The sequence below is a fragment of the Pseudophryne corroboree genome, chromosome 1 (genome assembly GCF_028390025.1).
Source record: "Pseudophryne corroboree isolate aPseCor3 chromosome 1, aPseCor3.hap2, whole genome shotgun sequence".
Lineage (NCBI taxonomy): Eukaryota > Metazoa > Chordata > Amphibia > Anura > Myobatrachidae > Pseudophryne > Pseudophryne corroboree.
The window spans coordinates 431,896,140-431,918,648 of record NC_086444.1 but is presented as its reverse complement, the minus strand read 5'-3'; the positions used below and the strand labels follow the sequence as shown (position 1 = coordinate 431,918,648).

The 22,509-nt window shown below is 44.9% G+C and overlaps 1 protein-coding gene across 3 annotated transcripts in view; it reads left to right on the top strand.

Annotated features, from left to right (window-relative positions):
- The window catches only part of SLC12A6 (solute carrier family 12 member 6), a 103,381-nt gene that overhangs the window by 35,562 nt on the left and 45,310 nt on the right, over positions 1-22,509 (top strand). For all 3 annotated transcript variants that reach the window (XM_063913469.1, XM_063913468.1, XM_063913470.1), the window contains 4 exons: positions 16,929-17,170; positions 19,311-19,525; positions 20,241-20,399; positions 21,337-21,435. In XM_063913469.1, the coding sequence (XP_063769539.1) occupies positions 16,929-17,170; positions 19,311-19,525; positions 20,241-20,399; positions 21,337-21,435 (715 nt within the window). The remainder of the gene's footprint in view (positions 1-16,928; positions 17,171-19,310; positions 19,526-20,240; positions 20,400-21,336; positions 21,436-22,509) is intronic.

Below are 22,509 nucleotides of genomic sequence, written 5' to 3'. Positions count from 1 at the left end.
GGGCACTACGGGGAATGATTCCCTAATCAGTCTGTTCCCTTAAAAAAAAATTCTATGTGTGTTATATCTCTACTGGGACTATACCAGCCCTCAATCCAGTGTCTTGTCCATTCTAAATTCATAGGGAACCCGGTATTTTTTAGATAATTTCCTCTACCTGTGACGGACATGCTTCTAAAACAGTGAAATGCAATATTAGTCTTCATGGGTATTTTAACATATTTTGTGCTTCCTGGGTGGGAGCACTCTATATGTATACCATCTCTAACAAAACTCCTGTTAAATTACTTAGAGGTCACTTCTGCTAGAGAGAGAGAAGCAGAAGTTTAGAAGCCTCCTCCTAATCTCCGTAAATTCTGTCAAAAGGGTAAAGTTGCATTTATTCTGTTCTTCCCATTAACCGAATCTGTGTTTTTCTATACTGTATCGTGATTCCTTACTATATGTCCCTTGATCCCGTCTATGTGTTTGATAACGTGGCTTGTTTTATTCTGTCTAGGGGTCTATATTGGCTATGTGCTCTACTACTCCTACAATTTCTAGCAAAATGTCCTTCATTTTTACAAGTGTAACATATTCTCGGTCTTTTGTTACTACTAGGGTTTTGGGGTTTGGGCTGATGAGACTTTGGTGTATGAGCCTGTATACTTTCAATCCTCAGCCTCTCCTCTTGGAGTTTTCTACGCCTAGCAATATTCCTATGGTGTTCAATTGCGCACTCTCTAAGGCAAGCTACTGGGACCCCTCTCCAATTAGGCAAAGATGTTTGTACTTTGTCCCTCACTGTCTGATCGAGTCCGTCCATTAGCACAGACACAGCTACCTTTCTGTAATTTTCATCGTTCCCTGCATCTAATACCCCCATGTATCTATCCATTTCCTGCAGTGCTCGGTGGAAATATTCAGATGTCATTTCATTTTTCCTCTGTTTTATGGAGAAAATTCTTCTCCACTCAGTGGGAAAACACAACTCTAGTTGCCTATTAATTCGTTCTATATTTTCCTGATTGTTTCTGTCAGTCATAGGACTATCTGACTCTAGCCTACAATCAGTGGTAAATTTTTGGGTGTCAATATTAGGGGGTAGGCATGCTTTCAAAAATGTCCGCCAATGTTGGTTTGTCGGTTCATACACATTACCCAGATCTCTGATAAACTTTTGACATTTGGCTAAATGCCTCCGAGGGTAGGGGAATTCTGAAATGATTGATCGCAGCTCATCTCTGGGCCACGGGCAATACATTGCATTATTCCTGGTGAGGACTACTTCCTGTCTATCGGTTCCCCCATTGGGAGTTACCATTTCCAAGACAGGGTGTAATCCTACCATTCCGTTCCTAATCTGTTTACTGTGTGGTGTTGTTGTTTCTGTGCAATGAACTGTCTCATACTTACCGGTAGCTGTGACCTCACCCGTTCTTTCATTGGGGAATATTGTTACTGCACTACCTGGTTGGACAGGTCCCACCTGAGTGTCCTGCAAAGTGACTGCCTGGAGGAGAGCTGCGATTTGGCTGAATCCTTCATCTCCCTGTGACCTAAAACCTTGGAGAGACTTCAAAACCGGATACATTTTGCAAAAGTTAGGGTTAATACATTGCTCTTTCATATTACTATCATTTACGGATGTATCATTGACTGTAGCCTTCTGTTCCCTTTCAACCTGTGTCGACAATGGTGTGTTTGTGTTCTCATCCCCGCTAGGTTTGGAACAGGCTGCATATGTTAATTTCTCTTGCATATCGCTCTCTTGCTGCCATAAATTTAAACAGTTTGTGTGTCTGACCCTTTGCTTTCGGGATTTTATCAGACATATCCTAACCCTTAAATTCTGCAATACCTCTGGTTCAAAACTGCCTACCTTAGGGAATGGTTCCCAATCTTCCGCAGTCATACGTTCCCATTCATTGCACAAAATTTGGTCCATGCTTCTTACACATTATGAACCTCGCTGACCCCTTGGGCCGCGGAATGTCAACCTGAACCCTGGTTGAACGTCCCTTACTTGAGCAACTGTCCCCCATATTTTGCAGGTATTGCCGTCCCGGCTAATCCTACAAAAAAATAAAATACTCAATATAAGGCAACGGTGAAAGATCTACGAGTTCTTTTACCCACTCACCGCCCACGTTGGCCAATACTACCAAATACTGTCGTCAGCGAAGGTAAGTACCCAACCTAGGGCCCCTATGTAACCTCTATTTACTGGAAGTATATGGGAGTGACTTACCCTTTCCAGTAAATATTGGTTGTTGGAGATTTCCTGAGTGAGACCAGCGAAACTCCCTTAAAGAATTTTTTTCTTCACAAATCACGCTTGCGTATGCTATATCCAGCGCTAATGATCCCGCGATTTTATGCAAAGCTCGTAAAAAGGGTATCACGTTGCGCTAAGTATTGCACCTACGAACGCGCGGTCCAATCGCACAGCGTATAGGTAACTGTTACTTATCCGCCGTACGACCAATGGAATCGATTTTTCAGGATGCGAAACCTCAGCCGGAGCGTATCAATCAGAAGGCCTATATGGGTAACTTCGCTAACCCCCTGGGCTGTGGTACCTAAACAAAAACCTCGCTGACCTTTGGTCTGCAGTATTCTAAACCTTCGCTGACCTTCTGGCCTGCGGTATCTGCTACCTTGCTCCTTTGAACTTCAATTTATTTTTAACGTGAGCCAGCAAATTCTCATGCCACCAAGTCTCCACTCACCTGGTGTACCACCTCTACGGGATCCCAAATTCACTGGGTCCACAAAACCTTTATTATGTTTGCACACTCACGCTCGTTCACTCAAATACACTTTGGTTTTTCTGTACAGAAAATTAACTTTCATTCAGATAAACAGCCTTAGTACCAGAGGTAATACAGTAAAAAAGGTATTCTTTAAACTAAATCTTGGACACTGAGCAATTTGTGCTATTGTCGCGTGGCTACCGTCCCGCGCCTAAACTTGCTAAACAATGCTATTGTGTAATTTGTACTTTAGCGGCCGTACCCTTACGCACGTTGCGTAAACACGCAACCGTGCGTATGTCTTTACGTTGCGTACGCAGTCCTGTACTTTGTCCGAGACACGTGTACAAAGACCGTACGTCCGCAATAGTACAAATCCCACACTTCTATAAATGTAAGCGATATTACCTATAATCGTTTACTTAACATAACACAGTATCTTTCTGTATAAACCTGTTTAACTGGGCCAGACTGTATTTGTGTTTTACGTTTACTTCCTTAATATCTAGTCTATGTCTTAACTAAATAGCAACAAATTTCTCAGTACAGGTCAAAATGAATCTAATAATCAATACTTATGGCAAAAATGCGAGCAGGTATACAAAGTACAGGTGTATGCTTGTGTTATGTGCGCATTTGGCGCCAAAATAGAAATTCACAGACTTTAAAACAATAGCTTTGCGTATTTACTTTACGGGTCCCACCAGCATCCCTACAAACCATGCAGAGCAGACGCCATCTAATCAGCAATACAAAACAGGGTTTCCAGTGTACCCACCAACCAGGAGAAGGCTTACGTGGGATACCTTTCTGCCCTTTGCTGATAGATAAAGTCTGCTTTGACCTGCTAGGCTGCGGGTATGAGGAAAAACCGGACGATGCCCCCAATAGATAATGTCGATATTATCTTAAAACATAAAGCTATACCTCTAAATACACTTTTACCATGGAGCCGCTGCGGCCGCTAGACTTAATACACACGCTACGCACTCTGTACGCTATTTAAACCTTATTCGTAATGCAATGCAATGATATTATTACACTCTAAACCTTATGCAGCAAAGCACTGCAATGATGTTACACCTTAAACCTTTAAGCAGTGCTGACGGTATAAAGTACCCGCAGTGCGTACACACCTTATCAATACACTCTTAAACCTTATACAGTTAGGGTATGTAATACGCTTTAAACCCTAGCAGGGAAAAGAGGACACAACACCGATTTGTAGTTAACCGCTGGGTTCTAACGCCACAGTGGATTATTTGAAAGGGGATAACAATACAAATTATACACTACAAGGCTAACAAGATAAATCTACAACAGAATAATGGCTACAGTCAATGTACATACGTGAGAATATCCGCTTGCGCAACCTGGACCAGTCCTCCGCTCATCAGGTAGATAGCGTTCAGAGTCTTCTGACCAGCCAGGCAGCAACAGGCTTTTTATACACTACTTCCATAAACAATACAATGGTTACTGTAATCCCTTTGTCTATTGGACACAGAGATGCATCTTTACATTATAGGAGAGGTCATAGGTTGATTTGAAAAGGTGGGCGATGTCTTTCCCAACTGCTCTTGTGGGTGGTCTCCTCTGGATTCCCGCTGCATACATAATATACAGTAAATACAGTTTATATCTATATTCTACTTCTGCACATAACTATACGCAGGAACATGCGATCTTCCTTTAACCAACACCGGAATGTTACCCTTAAAATACCCTACAGCTGGATACTAGACATCACCTTATAACCTTAGTCTATCCCTTCCTATCATGCAAAGGTGAATCCCTTAGTCCTGGAATCATTTAAACTGTTGATACTTGCTGATGTGGTGCAGGGGGGGCTATGTGTACAATGTGCACTATTTGGGTTAAATATGTAATGTTCTGATAACCCTCTATGCGCTCACAAACTCCGCCGTAAATACCCATATCACGCGCAGGACCGCGGGAGCGATCATACGCAAATTGCGGATATGTGCACGCACGGCGGAACAAGTACACGCGCAGCGGGCATGTGTGTGTGGTTAGTACGTGGTGTGTGTATTACAATATTTTTCGACTTTGACAGCATGTCAATAAAGTCAGTAACAAGTGCAGAAAATAGCAGGGCCAGGCAAGTGGAATAAGGCTTTCTTAACTTTATCCTTTGGAAGTGCGCAATTATGTTCTATCCCTAGAAAACTGTACATTGGGGAAAAAACTCATCCCCCTTCTAGCCCTCCTGCTTCCCTACTAGAAAACCATGGATAGGATGAAAGATGGCGCAAACTGGGATTTGTGCAGGATGAGGACAAGTTAGTTAGGGCACAAGGTACCACCAGGGTACTCCCCCTTAATGCTGCCATGGATATTGGACCTTGTACATGTGATTTTTTTTTTTTTTTATCTACCGCAGAGGATTATGAATCAATCTGTTCTACTTGTATAAATCTGCAACTCCAGTTCCTGACCTTAGGGATGGAGAACCCCGTTGTGGTCTAAAAATAATAGAGAGAAGTAGTGATATTCTAGGATAAGGGGCCAGCTGCTGTACAACCATGGTTCATATGGGATCAGTACGTGATCCTGGCGGTTGGGATCCCAGCGGTCAGGAGACCGGCGGCGGGAGCCCGACATCCGGGATCCCGCCGGCGAGCGCAGCTTGTCCCCTCGCGGGCTTACTGCGCTCGCCGCGCTTCGGGCCCGGTGGCGACTCCAGGTGGTGGCGTGGACCACCACCCAAGAGGGGTAACCAGCGCCGGTATTTCAGGTGGTGTCGGGATTCCGGCGTCTGTATCCTGACCGCCGGGATTCCGACAGGCGGTAAATTGATTGCCTCCCATTCATACAACCGTGGTTCAACACACTGGGAACCAAAACTTAGTCAATAGCAAGGATTGTGGTGTATTCAAAAAGTGCGCTAGTAGAGGTTATAAATGCTGATTTACTTACAGGACTAAAAGCAACACTTTAAACAGACATTCAATACACTTTAAATAGAGCCGCTGCGGCCGCTGTAATCAATCCTTAGCCTACGTACTTTTTTCACAGTTAGCGTACAAAGCCCCGTACCGTGTACACAGAGTACACGCAGTGCGTACACACACAAAGACACGCCGTGAGCACTTTGCAGCTACACGTGTGACTGAAATACACTTATAACCTTAGCAGGGAAAAGAGACACAACACCAAATTGTATTTAAGATACTGGGTTCCGACACACCAACATATAATTGCTTAAAGGGGGTTACAATAACAACAATACAATACAATAGAAAATGGCTACAGTCAATGGTACATACGTTTGGTTTCGCCTGCGCTTCCCGGTCCGGTCCTCAGTCATCAAGGTAGATGACCTTCAGAGTCTGTGTGTGACCTGGCCTGCAGCAGGCTATTTAGACATTTGTCCAAAACCTAACACAATGGAAACTGTAATCTCTTTGTCCATTGGACACAAGGATGGTCATTTACAGTACAGGAGAGGTCATAGGTCAGTTTGAATAGGTGGGCGATGTCTGTTCCAGGTGCAGTTGCAGATGTTCTCCTCTGGGTTCCCGCCGCATATCAAGTGTACAGTGAATACAGTAAATATTAATATCTTGCTCCTGCACATAACTCTTTGCAGGAGCGTGCGATCTTCTGCAAACCAACACCGGAATATTGCTCTAAAAATACCCTACAGCTGGTTACCAAACACCACCTTATAACCTATTTCTGTCCCCTCCTATCCTGTAAAGGTGAATCCCTTTGTTGCTGTACCATTTAAACATGTATAAATCGCTGGTGTGGTGCAGGGAGACTATGTGTACATTGTGCACTATTTGGATTAAATATATAATGTGTTTTTATGGCTTTTCCATGCGATCACAAACACTACCGTAATTACTCATACCACGCGCTAATACGCAGGAACGCGGGAGCGACCATACGCAAATTGCGAATATGTGCACGCACGGCAGAACAAGTACGCGCACGGAGGCTATCTGTGTGTAGTTTGTACGTGATATGTGTACTGCAATATTTTTCGACTTCGACATGGTGATGCATATGGAGAGGTAAACGGTGAGATGTGGGGATAAGGAATGAATTTCCCTTTGGTAGTTTGTCGTTGTACTTCACTTCAATTCAGCCTCTGTTATGAGGGATGAATAGTCTAAGTTTGTGTCTACTCAGAATAAATCTGGTTCACAGCAGGGTCTATCCAAGATAGAACAGGATACTATACTATTAGACAATTATTCTCCAGAAGGGTCTGGGCCATGGCACCCAGGGAGGTTCCATCTTGGACTAGATTAGTGCTCACGCTAAATTTTTAGCAGGGTGCCACACCCTGCCCGAGATTAAAGTGGCAAAATGCACCTTGCCCTAATCGCAAGGCCCTACTAAACCAGCCAGCCCAGGGCATTCCGCACCCACTGCCCGCAGTCTCCCGCATGTGGGAAAAGTTGCTGTTCACAGTCGCCGCATGTGAATAGAGGTATCTATTCACATTGAGGGGCGAGCTTGGGGGAAGGCCAGCACCTCCGTAAGAACTGGGCACGCCCCCCAAGAGTGACGCCAATGGGGCTACATCCCCCTCCCCAGCCGACCACACCCCCCTTTCAGAGAAGCCATCACCGCACATCATCGCCCTGCCTTGCCACCGTTCTACTGGGAACACTATGGCGGGAATTCAATTGTTTGAAAAGTCGGTTGGGTGTCTGTTTTTTCCTATCTGCTAGATAGGAAAAAAACAGACACCCAACTGACATTTCAAACAATTGAATATCTCCCAATGGGGCAGATGTATTAACCTGGAGAAGGCATAAGGAAGTGATAAACCAGTGATATGTGCAAGGTGATAAAGGCACCAGCCAATCAGCTCCAAGATGTAAATTAACAGTTAGGATCTGATTGGCTTGTGCCTTTATCACCTTGCACATATCACTGGTTTATCACTTCCTTATGCCTTCTCCAGGTTAATACATCTGCCCCTATATGTCTATGGAAAGGACAGCCTTGGCTTAGAAAGAACTTCTTTTTCTCTAGAAAAAATATTGCCCACTGCATGGCCTAAGGGGGACATGTACTAAGCAGTCGTAAACGTGGAGAAGTGAGCCAGTGGAGAAGTTGCCCATGGCAACCAATCAGCATTGACGTAACATTTAGAATTTGCATACTATAAACGTACAGAGCAGCTGATTGGTTGCCATGGGCAACTTCTCCACTGGCTCACTTCTCCACTTTTATCACTGCTTAGTACATGTCCCCCTAAGTCTCCCAAGAGACAAGGTGTTGATAGATTGACAGGTTTTTCTGAATCTGAGGTTGCCTCTGAAGAATAAGTTCAATTGGATGATTCTGATTTAGATGAATCAGTCTCATTAATTGAAGATAATGTTGGTGTACAAGGTGTAGATGGTTTAGTTAAAGAGGGTTATCAGGTTCTTGACTTAAGTGATAATGTCAATCAAGAAAATGTTTCTACTGATTTATTCAAAACCAAGAAGTTTAAAGCAAAAATCTGTGTTTCTGCTGCGGGGTACACTGGGTTCCACAGGGAATAACATCGCGGTGTAGAGTAGGATCTTGATCCGAGGCACCAACAGGCTAAAAGCTTTGACTGTTCCCAGAATGCATAGTGCCGCCTCCTCTATAACCCCGCCTCTGTGCACAGGAGCTCAGTTTTGTAGTTGGTGCCATGCAGTGCAGGTATACAACAGGTGAAACTTGAAGACTTCAAGGGCTGCAGCAGAGACACTGTGTGTGTTAGATGTCAGTCAGACATCTGCTGCAGCTCCATCACCTCCCCCAGCGGCGCTGTATACTCCCACGCCCTGGTTGCCGGGTACTTACAGTGGAGGCTTCGGTTTGCTCCAGTCAGTCACACACCCCGCCGCAGCTCTCCAGGATCGCGTGGCCACACTCAGGGAGGAGGTAAGAGGGTCCCCCAGGCGGGACCCGTTGGAAATCGCGTTCCGGCACGGCTGGTGGGAGACGGGCCACGCACGCTGGCATGTACACTGTGGCAGTACAGGGACCCCACTAGACCACCAGGGCAAGGGCACAGGTCGGTTTCACTAAAAACCGTTTGCTACATGGCCCGCAGTACCCGGTGGTGAAGTCCAGCAAGGGGATAAGGCTTTGACCTGTAGTCCCTCCCCCAGCCCCAGGGCGCCATTTAGAGTAAATGTTCCCGCCCTGGAGCTGCATCTCTCTCTCTCCCTCACTCCCTGTCAGCGTTTGGGCGCCATTTCTAGCAAGCTGAGCTGATCCTGGGACTGTTTGGGCAAATTCTCCTCTGTAAAGCCGCCTGCATGTCAGCGCTGTGCATTTTACAGGACACTTAACACTGTCAGCAGACATGTAGAATACTTAAGAAACAGTGCATTTAGCCAGGACTATATAGTACAAGTACCCTGTGATAAACATCCAGTCTTTACTGTGCATTGATATATCTATTGATTGTATAGCTATACTTAGTATTGCTTTGTATTGCTAGTCCAGTGCAGTTTTATTGCATGTCATAATTTCTGCATTGTACAATGTGACTATATGTGTGTGCATATAGCTGCTGCGTGACTTCCATTTTGTGTATCTCACTCAGATTGCTATCCCTATATTCTGTAACCTGAGGGGGCTAAGTGCGCCAGGGTTATTATTTAATATAGGTGTTTCACAGGATATGCTTATTGTGTATTTTTCTCTGTGATTTTTAGTCACCATATACCTCTTAAATTCTCTGTTTGTGCTGATGCACTGCACAGGGGGTTCTTGTTAAGGTATTAAGACTTCTGATATTGTACTGAGTTGCCCGTGATTTGAGCTTTCAGATATGTCAGCTACAAGAGGCGACAGAGCTGGGGCTGATCCCACATTGCGTGGTGGTGACGCTGCGGACACGTTAGAGGAAAACATAGCAGCAGAGGGTTCAGGTTCTGGGGGTTCCTTGCCCCCCCAGTGGGATCGTGGCAACGGGGGTTCAAAATGACCCACCTTGGGCTATTTTCTCCACGTTATTAAGTACGCTGGTAACTAAACTTACGCCCCCTATGGGACCTCATGTGCCGGTACAACCGCTTATGGTCCCTGCGGTTAATCCGCCATGGGCAGATCACCTGTCCACTCAGTTACAGCAATTGAACCAATCACTGACTAAACAGAAATCTAACCATCGCCCGCCTAAGACCAGGTCCTCTAAGCGGGCCATTACTTCCTCACAATCCACCCACATCCCAGACACCTCGCCTGATGAGGATGGCTTATATACTGACCCCGCAGACACTGATCCACATACTTCTGATGTGGAATCGGTCTCACGGGTGGATGTTCCTGACTTATTGGAGGCTATCAGGCTAATTCTTCAAATTACTGATGACCCAGAGCCTGACGCTGCAACCAAAGAAACTGGATAGATTTAAACGTCAGAAAGTCGTTAAACAAGTTTTACCTCACTCTGACCATCTAGTTGATATACGTCAGGAACCCTGGGAAAATCCAGGAAAGAAATTCACACCTCAAAAGAAGATGCTAGCTCGCTATCCCCTTGCTGCGGAGCTAAGTAAAAATTGTGAAACACCCCTGCCAGTGGATTCGCAAGTGGCGTGGCTGGTGGTATCCTCAGCTCTGCCGGTAACTACCGTCACTTCTCTGAAAAAAACGACGGACAAGCATGTGGAGGGTTGTTTAAAAGCGATTTAGACCCTAGCAGGTGCTGTGCATCGGCCCACTATTGGAGCGACATGGGCTGCAAAGGCTATTGAAGCATGGGCTCAGGAGGTGGAAGCAGTACTGCCGTCCAACTTTTCTGTTAATGCTAGACAATGTCTCTCGTATATTGGGGGTAATTCCAAGTTGATCGCAGCAGGAAATTTTTTAGCAGTTGGGCAAAACCACGTGCACTGCAGGGGGTGCAGATATAACATTTGCAGAGAGAGTTAGATTTGGGTGGGTTATTTTGTTTCTGTGCAGGGTAAATACTGGCTGCTTTATTTTTAAGCTGCAATTTAGAATGCAGCTTGAACTCATCACACCCAAATCTAACTTTCTCTGCACATGTTATATCTGCCTCCCCTGCAGTGCACATGGTTTTGCCCAACTACTAACAAAGTTCCTGCTGCGATCAACTCAGAATTACCCCCATTGTCACAGCATCTCATTACATTAAGGAGGCGGCCTCTGATGCCGGTATTCTGGTAGCCAAGGCTTCTACTACGTCCATTTTGGCTCACCGGATTCTCTGGTTACGGTCCTGGTCTGTGGATCTGGACTCTAAGAAAACCCTAGAGGTGCTCCCTTTTAAGGGAGACATTCTTTTTGGAGAGGACCTCAACAAGATAGTGGCTGACTTAGCTTCTGCTAAAACAGCGTGTCTACCTAGTACTGCTCCTTCGGCGCCGAAGGCTAAGAATACTTCCTTTCACTCCTTTCGTCCTTCAGGTAAAGCAAAAGGTCAGGCGTACCTGAAACAGGCTCGCACTTCCAAAACCACTAAGCCCAAGCCTAAACGAGCCTGGGCTGCCCGTCAGCCTGCTTCCAAAACTGACAAGCCTGCTGCATGACTGGGCGGGCCTCCCCCTGGGGGATCTCAGGGTGGGGGGCCGACTTCTAGGGTTTACCCTGAAATGGTTGAAGACCACTTCCGATGCCTGGGTAAGGGAAGTCGTCACTTAAGGTTACGCCGTATCCTTCAAGAATCGTCCCCCTCATCGATTTTGCCCGATAGACGTCCCTTCGGATCAGGTGAAGGCAAAAACTCTTCATTCGGTGGTACAGTCCCTCCTGGACACAGGAGTGGTAGCACAGGTGCCTCTGGCTCAGAGAGGCAAGGTGTACTATTCACTGCTATTCCTAGTCCCGAAACCGAATGGGTCCTCTCGGCCCATTCTCAACCTCAAGTCCTTGAACAAATATGTGAGAGTCTCCAAGTTTCGTATGGAAACTCTTCGCTCTATTGTTCTGGCCTTGGAACCCGGGGATTATATGGTCTCCCTGGACATACAGGATGCTTACCTGCATATTCCTATTGCAATGTCGCATCAGCAGTACCTGAGGTTTGCTGTTGGCAACCTCCATTACCAATTTTGGGCTTTACCTTTTGGTTTGACCATGGCCCCGCGGGTCTTCACGAAGGTCATGGCGGTAATGATGCTGTACTCCGCCGTCAAGGGGTCAGGATCCTTCCGTATCTGGACGACTTGTTGATCCTGGTGAATTCCCCAGAAATTCTCCTACGCCATCTGGATCTGACACTCCCATTTCTGCAAGCCCACGGGTGGCTCATCAACCGGAAGAGATCTTCCCTGGTCCCTGCTCAGAGCATGGTGCACCTGGGGGCGTTGTTGGACACTCACAACCAGCGTTTGTTCTTGTCTCAGGAGAAGGTCCTGAAACTTCAGGACAGGATTTGATGCTTACTATCTCGTCCGAAAGTGTCGATACATTCGGCAATGCAAGTGCTAGGTCTCATGGTGTTGGCTTTCAACATGGTGGAGTATGCTCAATTCCATTCCCGCCCTCTGCAGAAACTGATTCTTGCCAAGTGGGACGGCCTGCCTCACCGGATCAGGTCTCACATGATCTCCTTGTCTCCGGAGGTCCGTCTCTCACTGAGCTGGTGGCTGCAGGACCAACGATTGAGCAGGGGCCGTCCCTTCTGGGTCTCCAACTGGGTCCTTCTGACGACGGATGCCAGTCTGAGAGGTTGGAGCAACACTCCCTTCAGGGTCGGTGGACCAAGGAGGAGTCTCTCCTCCCGACAAACATTTTGGAACTGCGAGCAGTGTTCAATGCACTGAACCTGGCCCAGCAGTTAATCCAGAACAGACCTTTTCAAGTACAGTCGGACAACGCCACCACGGTGGCGTTAATAAATCATCAAGGCGGCACTCGAAGTCGCATGGCAATGAGGGAAGTATCAAGGATTCTTCAGTGGGCAGAATGTCATCTGCCAGCCATATTGGCGGTGTTCATTCCGGGGGTCCTATACTGGGAAGCGGACTTCCTCAGTCGTCAGGACGTACACGCCGGAGAGTGGAGCCTCCATCCAGAAGAATTTCAACTCATAGTGGACAAGTGGGGCCTCCCAGATGTGGACTTGATGGCATCTCGACACAATCACAAGGTTACGGTCTTCAGAGCAAGGACAAGGGATCCTCAAGCAGCGTTTGTGGACGCGCTGGCAATTCCATGGAGCTTTCAGCTGCCATATGTGTTCCCTCCGGTGTCACTCCTGCCCAGAGTGATAAGGAAGTTCAAGCAAGAAGGAGGACTCCTGCTTCTGATCGCTCCCGCATGGCCCTGACTGCATTGGTTCTCAGACCTTCAGGGTCTCTCGATAGAGCGTCCCCTTCTACTTCCGCAGCGCCCAGATCTCCTCGTTCAGGGCCCCTTTATATATCAGGATTTGGCCCGGCTGGCTTTGATGGCGTGGTTCTTGAAGCTTCCGCCAAAGGTTTTTTTGAGGCAGTCATTCAAACCATGTTGAGAGCCCGAAAACCGGCTTCTGCTCGGATTTATCATAGGGTCTGGAATTCTTACTTTGCTTGGTGCGCATCTAACAATCATGACGCTTATAAGTTTTAGTACAACCTAATTTTTGGCCTTTCTACAACAGGGCCTTGACTTGGGCCTTCGTCTGGCCTCCATCAAGGTTCATATTTCTGCCTTGTCGGTTTGGTTTCAGAGAAAAATTGCGACTCTGCCTGATGTTCATACATTCACTCAGGGTGTTTTACGGATTCAACCTCCCTATGTCCCGCCTGTGGCTCCTTGGGACTTGTCGGTTGTTCTAGGGGCATTACAAGAGTCTCCGTTTGAGCCTCTTGACTCTGCAGACCTTAAGTGGCTTTCCCTGAAGGCATTGTTTCTGCTGGCTATTGCCTCTGCTAGATGGGTGTCGGATTTGGGTGCCTTGTCCTGTAAGTCTCCCTATCTGATTTTTCTTCGTGACTGGGCGGTTCTTCGAACACGTCCCGGGTATCTACCTAAGGTGGTGTCTTCTTTCCACCTTAATCGGGAAATCGTGGTTCCGGCTTTTGCCTCTCCTGAATTATCTTCCAAGGAGAGATCTTTGGATGTGGTACGGGCTCTCCGTATCTATGTGAAGAGAACTGCCTCCATTCGGAAGTCCGATTCTATCTTTGTACTGTTTGGTTTGCACAAACATGGCTGGTCTGTTCACAAGCAGACCCTGGCCAGATGGATTAGAATGGTGATTGCACTTGCTTATGTACAGACTGGTCGTCCAGTTCCTGCTACTATTAAGGCCCATTCTACTCGGTCTGTTGGACCTTCTTGGGCGGCCCGCCGTGGTGCGACCCTTGAACAATTGTGCAAGGCGGCTACGTGGTCCTTAGTGAACACGTTCATAAAATGTTATGCCTTTGATACATCTGCCTGCCAGGATGCTTCCTTTGGACGCCGGGTTCTTGTGCCTGCTACAGTGCGTCCCCTCCCATGAGGAACTGCTTTAGGACATCCCCGATGTTATTCCCTGTGGAACCCAGTGTACCCCGCAGCAGAAAATGAGATTTATGGTAAGAACTTACCGTTGTTAAATCTCTTTCTGCGAGGTACACTGGGTTCCACAGGGCGCCCACCCTGACGCACTTAGCTTCTTTGGGTTGGTATGGCATTAGCCGCTGACACCTTCTCCTGTCGTGAGAATGTGGTGTATGTGGCTACTAACGGTTGTCGTCTCTTTTACCTGCTACTGCATTGGACTGGTTAACAAAAACTGAGCTCCTGTGCATGGAGGCGGGGTTATAGAGGAGGCGGCGCCATGCATTCTGGGAACAGTCAAAGCTTTTAGCCTGTTGGTGCCTCGGATCAAGATCCTACTCTACACCCCGATGTTATTCCCTGTGGAACCCAGTGTACCTCGCAGAAAGAGATTTAACAACGGTAAGTTTTTACCATAAATCTCGTTTTTTCCCTACGTCGGTGCAATTGTGTGAATTAATCGCAGAACCGTGGGAAATCCTGAGAAAAAAATCCAGGTGCCACGCAGGTTTCCATCAATGTATTCTATCCCTGAATCGATACTCTGCATAAAGACCAGTCACCAAGGGTAGATGTTATTATAGCAAGATTGTCTAAAGCTGCGGCCATCTCTGTTTTGGATGGTGTATTCCATTTATGTGGCTACACTTAGACCTATTATGGTTTAGCTTGGATAGCAAAAGCTATGGAGAAGTGGAGCTGTTGGTCGAAGGAATCCAGACAGATTCATCTAAGTCTCAGTTGTTAATTGTCGCAGACGCAGAGTAGGAGCAGAACACTTAGGTGATGCTGCCGTAGACACTTCTTTGATGCAGTCTAAAATGTCAGGTTTAACCGAGGTTGCTAGATGAGTAATGTGATTGAAATCATGGGAGGCAGATAGAGAATTAAATAAACTTTTGGAGAATTTGGCAATTGATTGGTGGTGAATTTTTATTTGGTACTGAATTAGATAAAAGGATTTCTGAAGCCACAGGAAAGCCACATTGAAAAAATATTTCAAAACCAAAAACAGACCTTTTCACTCATCCTTTAAACAGCAACCAACACAGTCCTTTCGTGGCAGGGGTCCGTTTTCCTCTTCCAGAGGTTTTGGCTGTAGAGGTAAACCTAGGTCCGTTAGAATGGAACAAGGGAAGCAAACTTCAAAGGTCCATCAAGGATGTCTATCTTCATATACCCATTTAGAAGGACCATCAGAGTCTGCTAAGAATTGCAATCCAAGCATTTCCAGTTCAGGGCTCCTTCTTTTGGGCTGGCAAAAGCTTCTTGTGTATTTACAAAAGTCATGGCAGTTATGTCAAGTATTCTAATGAAGAAGGGAATAAAAATTATCCTTTACTTAGACGATATACTGTTCAATGCAGAGGCACTTAAGACAGATGTTCTACGGGCATTGGAAGTGTTGCAGTGCCATGGTTGGGTCATCAAATTGGAAAACCTCCTAGGTTAATTCACAGCTGGCAAATTTAATTTTTGGGTCTAAAATTCAATCAGAATTGGTCAGAGTTTTTCTGACAAAAGAAAAGATCAGAGATATTCAGAATCTAGTCTAGATTTTAGTACTCAGAAGCCCATCAGTTCTCTGTTGCATGAAACTGTTAGGGAAACAGCCTAACCCTCCCTTCCCTCCAGACTAACCCTAACTCTCCGCGGGGTGCCTAAACCTAAACTCTTTTATAATCGTTTAGATGAGCACTTGACTTTTCCACAGAGGAAATTTAAAAAAAATCAACAGGTCAAAGAAAATTGTAATCTGCTGATTTCATTTGGTTTTTATGCTGTCAGCTGACAGCCTAATTAAGGTCGTACTTCTGGTACCTAACATTCAGCACTCTGAAGTCAAGAGGCAACTTCTCAAGTCTGTTTTTAAAAAAGGGACAAGCTGTAAGCACTTGGATGGAAGGTTTATGAAAATTGCTTGTTTTCAACTATGGTAGCAATGCTTAGATTAGACCAGCCTTTGCTGCAGCCACGGTAGTGATGGCTAGCTATAAAAAAGAATCATTTTATTTATATAGCGCTCTTTCTCCCAAGGGAATTAAGGTACTTTAAAGACATAGCACATGGGGGATGCAGTCGGGATGCCGGCAGTTGGAATCCTGGCGCCGGAATCCCGACGCACGGCCAGAATTGCAGCACTGGAACTCCAACAGCAGACGAAATGCTGACTTCAGAATCCTGATACCTTGCATCCTGATTGTTTGCGGACCACAGCCACAGATAGTGTTAGCCCATGGGCGGGGGGGGGGGTAAGGTTAGTCTGCAGGGAGGGGAGGATTAGGCCCTCTGTTGGGATTCTCTCCATCGGTGATGCCACGGTCGGTATTCTGACCGCTGACATCCCGAACACCGGTAATGCGTATCACACCCACATATGGTACAAAGGAATTTGTATTGCAGCAAGTAGAAAACCTACTTAAATAATAAATAAATAAATTAATAAACCTAGAGAGCCCAATCGGCATAATGCATCAAACTAAAGCTGGGTTCATTCTCCATCAGCCCTACATGCAAGGTATGCACTTGCAGATGCTGGCTCCCCTGCCGGCTCCCGTCACTGACTATGTCGGGCTGGGTACACATCGTATAGTGTGTACCCAGCTTAATCCCCTGTTTGGAGCTGACTTGGAATGTATTTGTATATAATTGTAGAAGTTAGCTTGGAGTTATAGCTGCATTTTGCTGTATATGCCAGCTTCTGATAATGATGTTTCTGTGCAGGTGTACATTGTTCCACAGGCTGTCATTTTCAGAGATGAGGGAGTGGCGGAGAACTCGGCAGCGATGCTGAATAACATGCGGGTTTATGGCACCGGATTTCTCCTTCTCATGTCTGTCATCGTCTTTGTGGGTGTACGCTATGTGAACAAGCTGGCTTCACTCTTCTTGGCTTGCGTCATACTGTCTTTATTGGCCATCTATGCGGGAGCACTGAAATCTGCCTTTGCTCCTCCTGATTTCCCGTAAGTCTGTAAAGAATAAAGAGAAATTATTTCTACACTGCAATTATTTCATGCAGCTTGTGAATAGGAAAAGTCAAAATAACTAGACAATTGTGTTATGCTTCTGAAATGAGTCATTTGGCTGGTGTTCAGATGTTCATGTCTCCGTCTGCCCAGTCCAAGGGTGACCTAGGAAATACAATCACATGGCAGGACAAAGTACAATTGGCAGCTACAGTATGGGTAGTATAATGGAAAGTTACTGGTATAGTTTGTAGTTTTTACTTGCCAACTATGTTTAATGTTTATTCTTTATTTTCTTGCTGGTTTGAAGTAACCATGAATTTAGGTAAATCATACTCTTTTTTTTTTTTTTTTTAAATATCACTTTTAATAATCAGATAAGTAATGTTTTTTATTGTTGGGATTACTCTATTTTCCCCAGTGAGATCTGTTGAAACATTATTCCACTTATCAAGCTACATCCAAAGTTCCTTTTGCAGGTCCCCACCTTACAGGTGAAACTCAGAAAATTGGAATATCTTGCAAAAGTTCATTTATTTCAGTAATTCAACTTAAAAGGTGAAACTAATATATTATATAGACTCATTACGTGCAAAGTGAGATATTTCAAGCCTTTATTTGTTATAATATTGATGATTGTAGCTTAAGATACCGGTAACCCCAAATCCAAAATCCCAGAAAATGAGAATGTTACATAAAATCAATAAACAAAGGATTTTGAATACAGAAATGTCGGCCCTCTGAAAAGTATAATCATGCATATGTACTCAGTGCTTGGTTTGGGCCCCTTTTGCATAAATTACTGCCTCAATGCGGCATGACATGGATTCTATCAGCCTCTGGTACTGCTGAGGTGTTATGGAAGACCAAGATGCTTCAATAGCGGCCTTCAGCTCTTCTGCATTGTTCAGTCTCATCTTTCTCTTGGCAATGCCCCATAGATTCTCTGTGGGGTTCAGGTCAGGCGAGCTTGCTGGCCAATCCAGCACAGTAATCCCACGGTCATTGAACCAGGTTTTGGTACTTTTGTCAGTGTACGCAGGTGCCAATTCCTGCTGGAAAATGATGTCAGCATCTCTATAAAGCTTGTCTGCTGAAGGAAACATGAAGTGCACTAAAATGTCCTGGTAGACGGCTGCGTTGACTCTGGACTTAATAAAGCACAGTGGACCAACACAAGCAGATGACTTAGCTCCTCAAATCAACACAGACTGTGGAAACTTCACACTGGACTTCAAGCATCATGAATTGTGTGCCTCTCCATTCTTCCTCCATACTCTGGGACCTTGGTTTCCAAATGAGATGCAAAATTTGCTGTCATCAGAAAAGAGGACTTTGGACCACTGAGCAACAGACCATTTCGTATTTTCTTGTCAGGAAAAGGCCATTCAAAAGTGTGGGGGAGCTTCACAAGGAGTGGACTGAGGCTGGAGTTGGTGCATCGAGAGCCACCACACACAGATGGATCCTGGACATGGGCTTCAAATGTGGTATTCCTCTTGTTAGCCGCTTCTGAACAACAAACAACGTCAGAAGCGTCTTACCTGGGCTAAAGAAAAAAGAGAATCTATGGGGCATTGCCAAGAGAAAGATGAAAGACATGAGATCGAACAATGCTGAAGAGCTGAAAGCCGCTATTGAAGTATCGTGGTCTTCCATAACACCTCAGCAGTGCCACAGGCTGATAGAATCCATGCCACGCCGCATTGAGGCAGTAATTCATGCAAAAGGGGCCCAAGTACTGGATACATACAGTATGCATGATTATACTTTTCGGAGGGCCGACATTTCTGTATTAAAATTCTTTTTTTATTGATTTTATGTAATATTCTAATTTTCTGAGCTTTTGGATTTGGGGGTTTCTTAAGCTGTAAGCCACAAACATCAAAACTACAACAAATAAAGGCTTGAAATATCTCACTTTGCATGTAATGAGTCTATATATTAGTTTCACCTTTTAAGTTGAATTACTGAAATAAATTAACTTTTGCACGATATTCTAATTTTCTGAGTTTCACCTGTACAGACTGCTCTATCACTGTTCTAGTACTTTGGAGGCCTGAGTAGGCCTTCTCTTATGGTATTGTTGCTTTGAGCTGTCCTGTCGTTGTTACCACTGTTAACTATTTTTTTCTAGTGTTTGTTTGGTCGGGAACCGAACCCTGTCTAGGCTTCAGTTTAGCACCTGTGCCAAGACTGTGGAAAAGGACAACACCACTTCAGTGTCTGATTTGTGGGACCTGTTTTGTCATCCCCACGGGTTGTTGAATGGGTCATGTGATGAATACTTTGACCACAATAACGTTACAGAAATCCATGGAATTCCAGGCTTGAGCAGTGGAATCATTGCAGGTACTTTTCCTTTCTCTCTTTCTCTCCCTTAGTGGCCCATTTATCCAAAAATATTTGCAGCTATTTCTCAAAAATGGGTTAGCCGCAAAGATTAAGTATTTCCTGAATGTATGTAGGAGGGAACGCAGCAGATATCACCGATACCTGCTGTGTTTCCTTTATACCCGCCAGCAGCAACATCCCCCATAGGTTTCTGTGTGGATGCGATGCTGCCATATTCGCATTCTGGAGATTGACCCCCACAGTCTATGGGCTACTCACCGCATATGTAGTTCCCCTGGAACCCTCCACGGAAATGGCTGCTCTTCATGTGCAGTCAGCGAGATTGCGCATGCGCAGCACCCCCCGGTAGATCACTGAGTACATAGCAGGGATGGGCCCCTTTTGGAGCCTATGGGGTAAATTTACTAAGATGGGAGTTTTATTTAAGATGGGATGTTGCCCATAGCAACCAATCAGATTCCAAGTATTATCTTCTAGAAGGTGCTAGATAAATGAGAAGTAGAATATGATTGGTTGCTATGGGCAAAATCCCATCTTAAATAGAACTCCCATCTTAGTAAATTTACCCCCATGTCCCTATGGAAAGCGATCCGGGGTTCTAATATCGCTCCGAGATTACGTTGAATACACAATTAATGATAAATGGGCCCCTTACTCTTATCTCTGGGCTTTCATGTTGTGTAATCTCTTTCCGCTTTCCTCTTTTTCTCAGAAAACCTGTGGAGCAATTATCTCCTGAAGGGAGAGATTATAGAAAAAGCATCTTTGCCTTCATCTGAAATATTGGGCTCCTCGTCCCATGATTATGTCCTGGCTGACATTACCACATCTTTCACACTCCTTGTCGGCATCTTTTTTCCATCTGTTACAGGTATTGTGTGTACTCAACAGTATGAAAAATAAATCTAAAATATAAATAGCTTGAAATGAACTGAAAAAACAGCTTTAGATTTGCATGTACATTCGTGAGTGTAGGAGAACATTTCCTGTGCACACCAGACGTCTTCTTTGTAACGCTACTGCAGGGATCCACCCATCCTAACATTACTGTTAACACTTATCAGACAGACAGAAAGCAGGCGCTTGTATAACACAGGAAGGACTTGGATACCAAAAATGGGATACATCCTATTTTTTGGGTCCATATGCATCCTGTGTATGTTCTTATAGGAATCAATGACTCCTAGCCTGCCTGATTCTTCACTGCTACTCTTTTGTTTTAATGGAATAAAAATGGGATGCAACTTAAAACTACATATGCGCATTAGCCTTTAGAGTTTGTTGTTATTGGTTTTCAATTTCAAAATATGTTTAATTCCAGCAACAAACAAACCATATAACAGTAATAAATACTGCACTATGAACATAAAATGTAAAATGAAAATTATATAAACTGAGCTCAAGCCTCTAAGCATTAAATATTTACAAAACCATAAAATACCTATACGCAGAGAGAGAGATGAGGAGAGGAAGTATCTATACATAGAATCAGATGTTGGAAAGTCTGACCAAGGTTACTCGTGTCTTAAAAAACTTTTACTGTTATTATCAAGATCTACAAGCTATTCCAGAAGTTGTGCCTCAGACGTTGTAGATGTCTATTCAACATTGATTGTCGTATTGGGTCAATCTAATTGTTTTTTAATTTAATATACCTCCAGTTAAAATGATGTATATATTCTTTCTGAGGATCTGTTGATAACTTAGCAAGGCCATTGATGTTAGCTATATGTAAGAGACAGGTATTTTCATGATCTTAAAGGTAGCTGCATGCCACTTACTCAGCTCCGCACTTTACTCCTTTGCAGGAATAATGGCTGGATCCAATCGTTCTGGGGACCTCAAGGATGCTCAAAAATCCATTCCGATCGGCACAATTCTTGCAATCCTTACTACTTCTTTAGTCTGTATCCTGTATATGTCATTGCATTGCTTAGTGTCATTGCTTAGTGTTTAGTGCAGATATTTGCACACTGCGCAGGCAATGTAGAAACAAAACACTGACTGTGGCACCCTGTGTTTGTGCACAGACAGCGTTTGCAATTGTGTACAGATTGATGAATTTGTCATCGGAGCACTCGTTTGGTGAAATAGGCATATCTGGGCGGTAACTGGTGGAGACCATGCGTGCAGACATAAATAGGGCGGCTGTTTCTGACGGATCTTTTGCATCCAGCATGGCGTGGGTGCTAGTTCTTATACTAATGGTGATGTCTGCAGACATAAAAACAATGGACAGGAGCGGACTTCCACATGCACATGCATGGAAATTTGGCATACACAGGTGGATTTTCACATTAGCTAGTAAACAGGCTGCCACGGCCGTATGGAAAGGCGCCCACGTATGTGTTCGGTTCAGAATCAGCCCCTATATGTGAAGAGTCCATAACAATCAGGTAGCCACGATTTATAATACCTAATTGCTTACTCTCAGTAAAGCAGATATTTGCTGCATAATTTTTCTCCAATGGGCAAAACCATGTTGCACTGCAGGCGGGGCAGATATATAATGTGCAGAGAGAGTTAGATTTGGGTGGGGTGTGTTCAAACTGAAATCTAAATTGCAGTGTAAAAATAAAGCAGCCAGTATTTACCCTGCACAGAAACAATATAACCCACCCAAATCTAACTCTCTCTGCACATATTATATCTGCCCCACCTGCACTGCACGTGGTTTTGCCCATTAGAGAAAGATTTTGCTGCTGCGATCAGGTCTGAACTAGGCTCTATATTCACTCTTTGACCTCCACTGCTATTGGACTTATTGTAATGCCAATTTAACCTGGGAGGCTATGACTGTACGTCCTATGGCTGCTGGAGTCTTGAACACACGGGGACAGCAATCATAGAGGTTAGTGGGTACCAAGCGCATAGTGCTGTGTGAAGGCGCAAACCCAGGTTATGTGATCTCTCCTGCAGCATACCTGTGGTATTGTTACATACATTAACATAGGCTTGAATGCAAATGATGCCTAATCTTA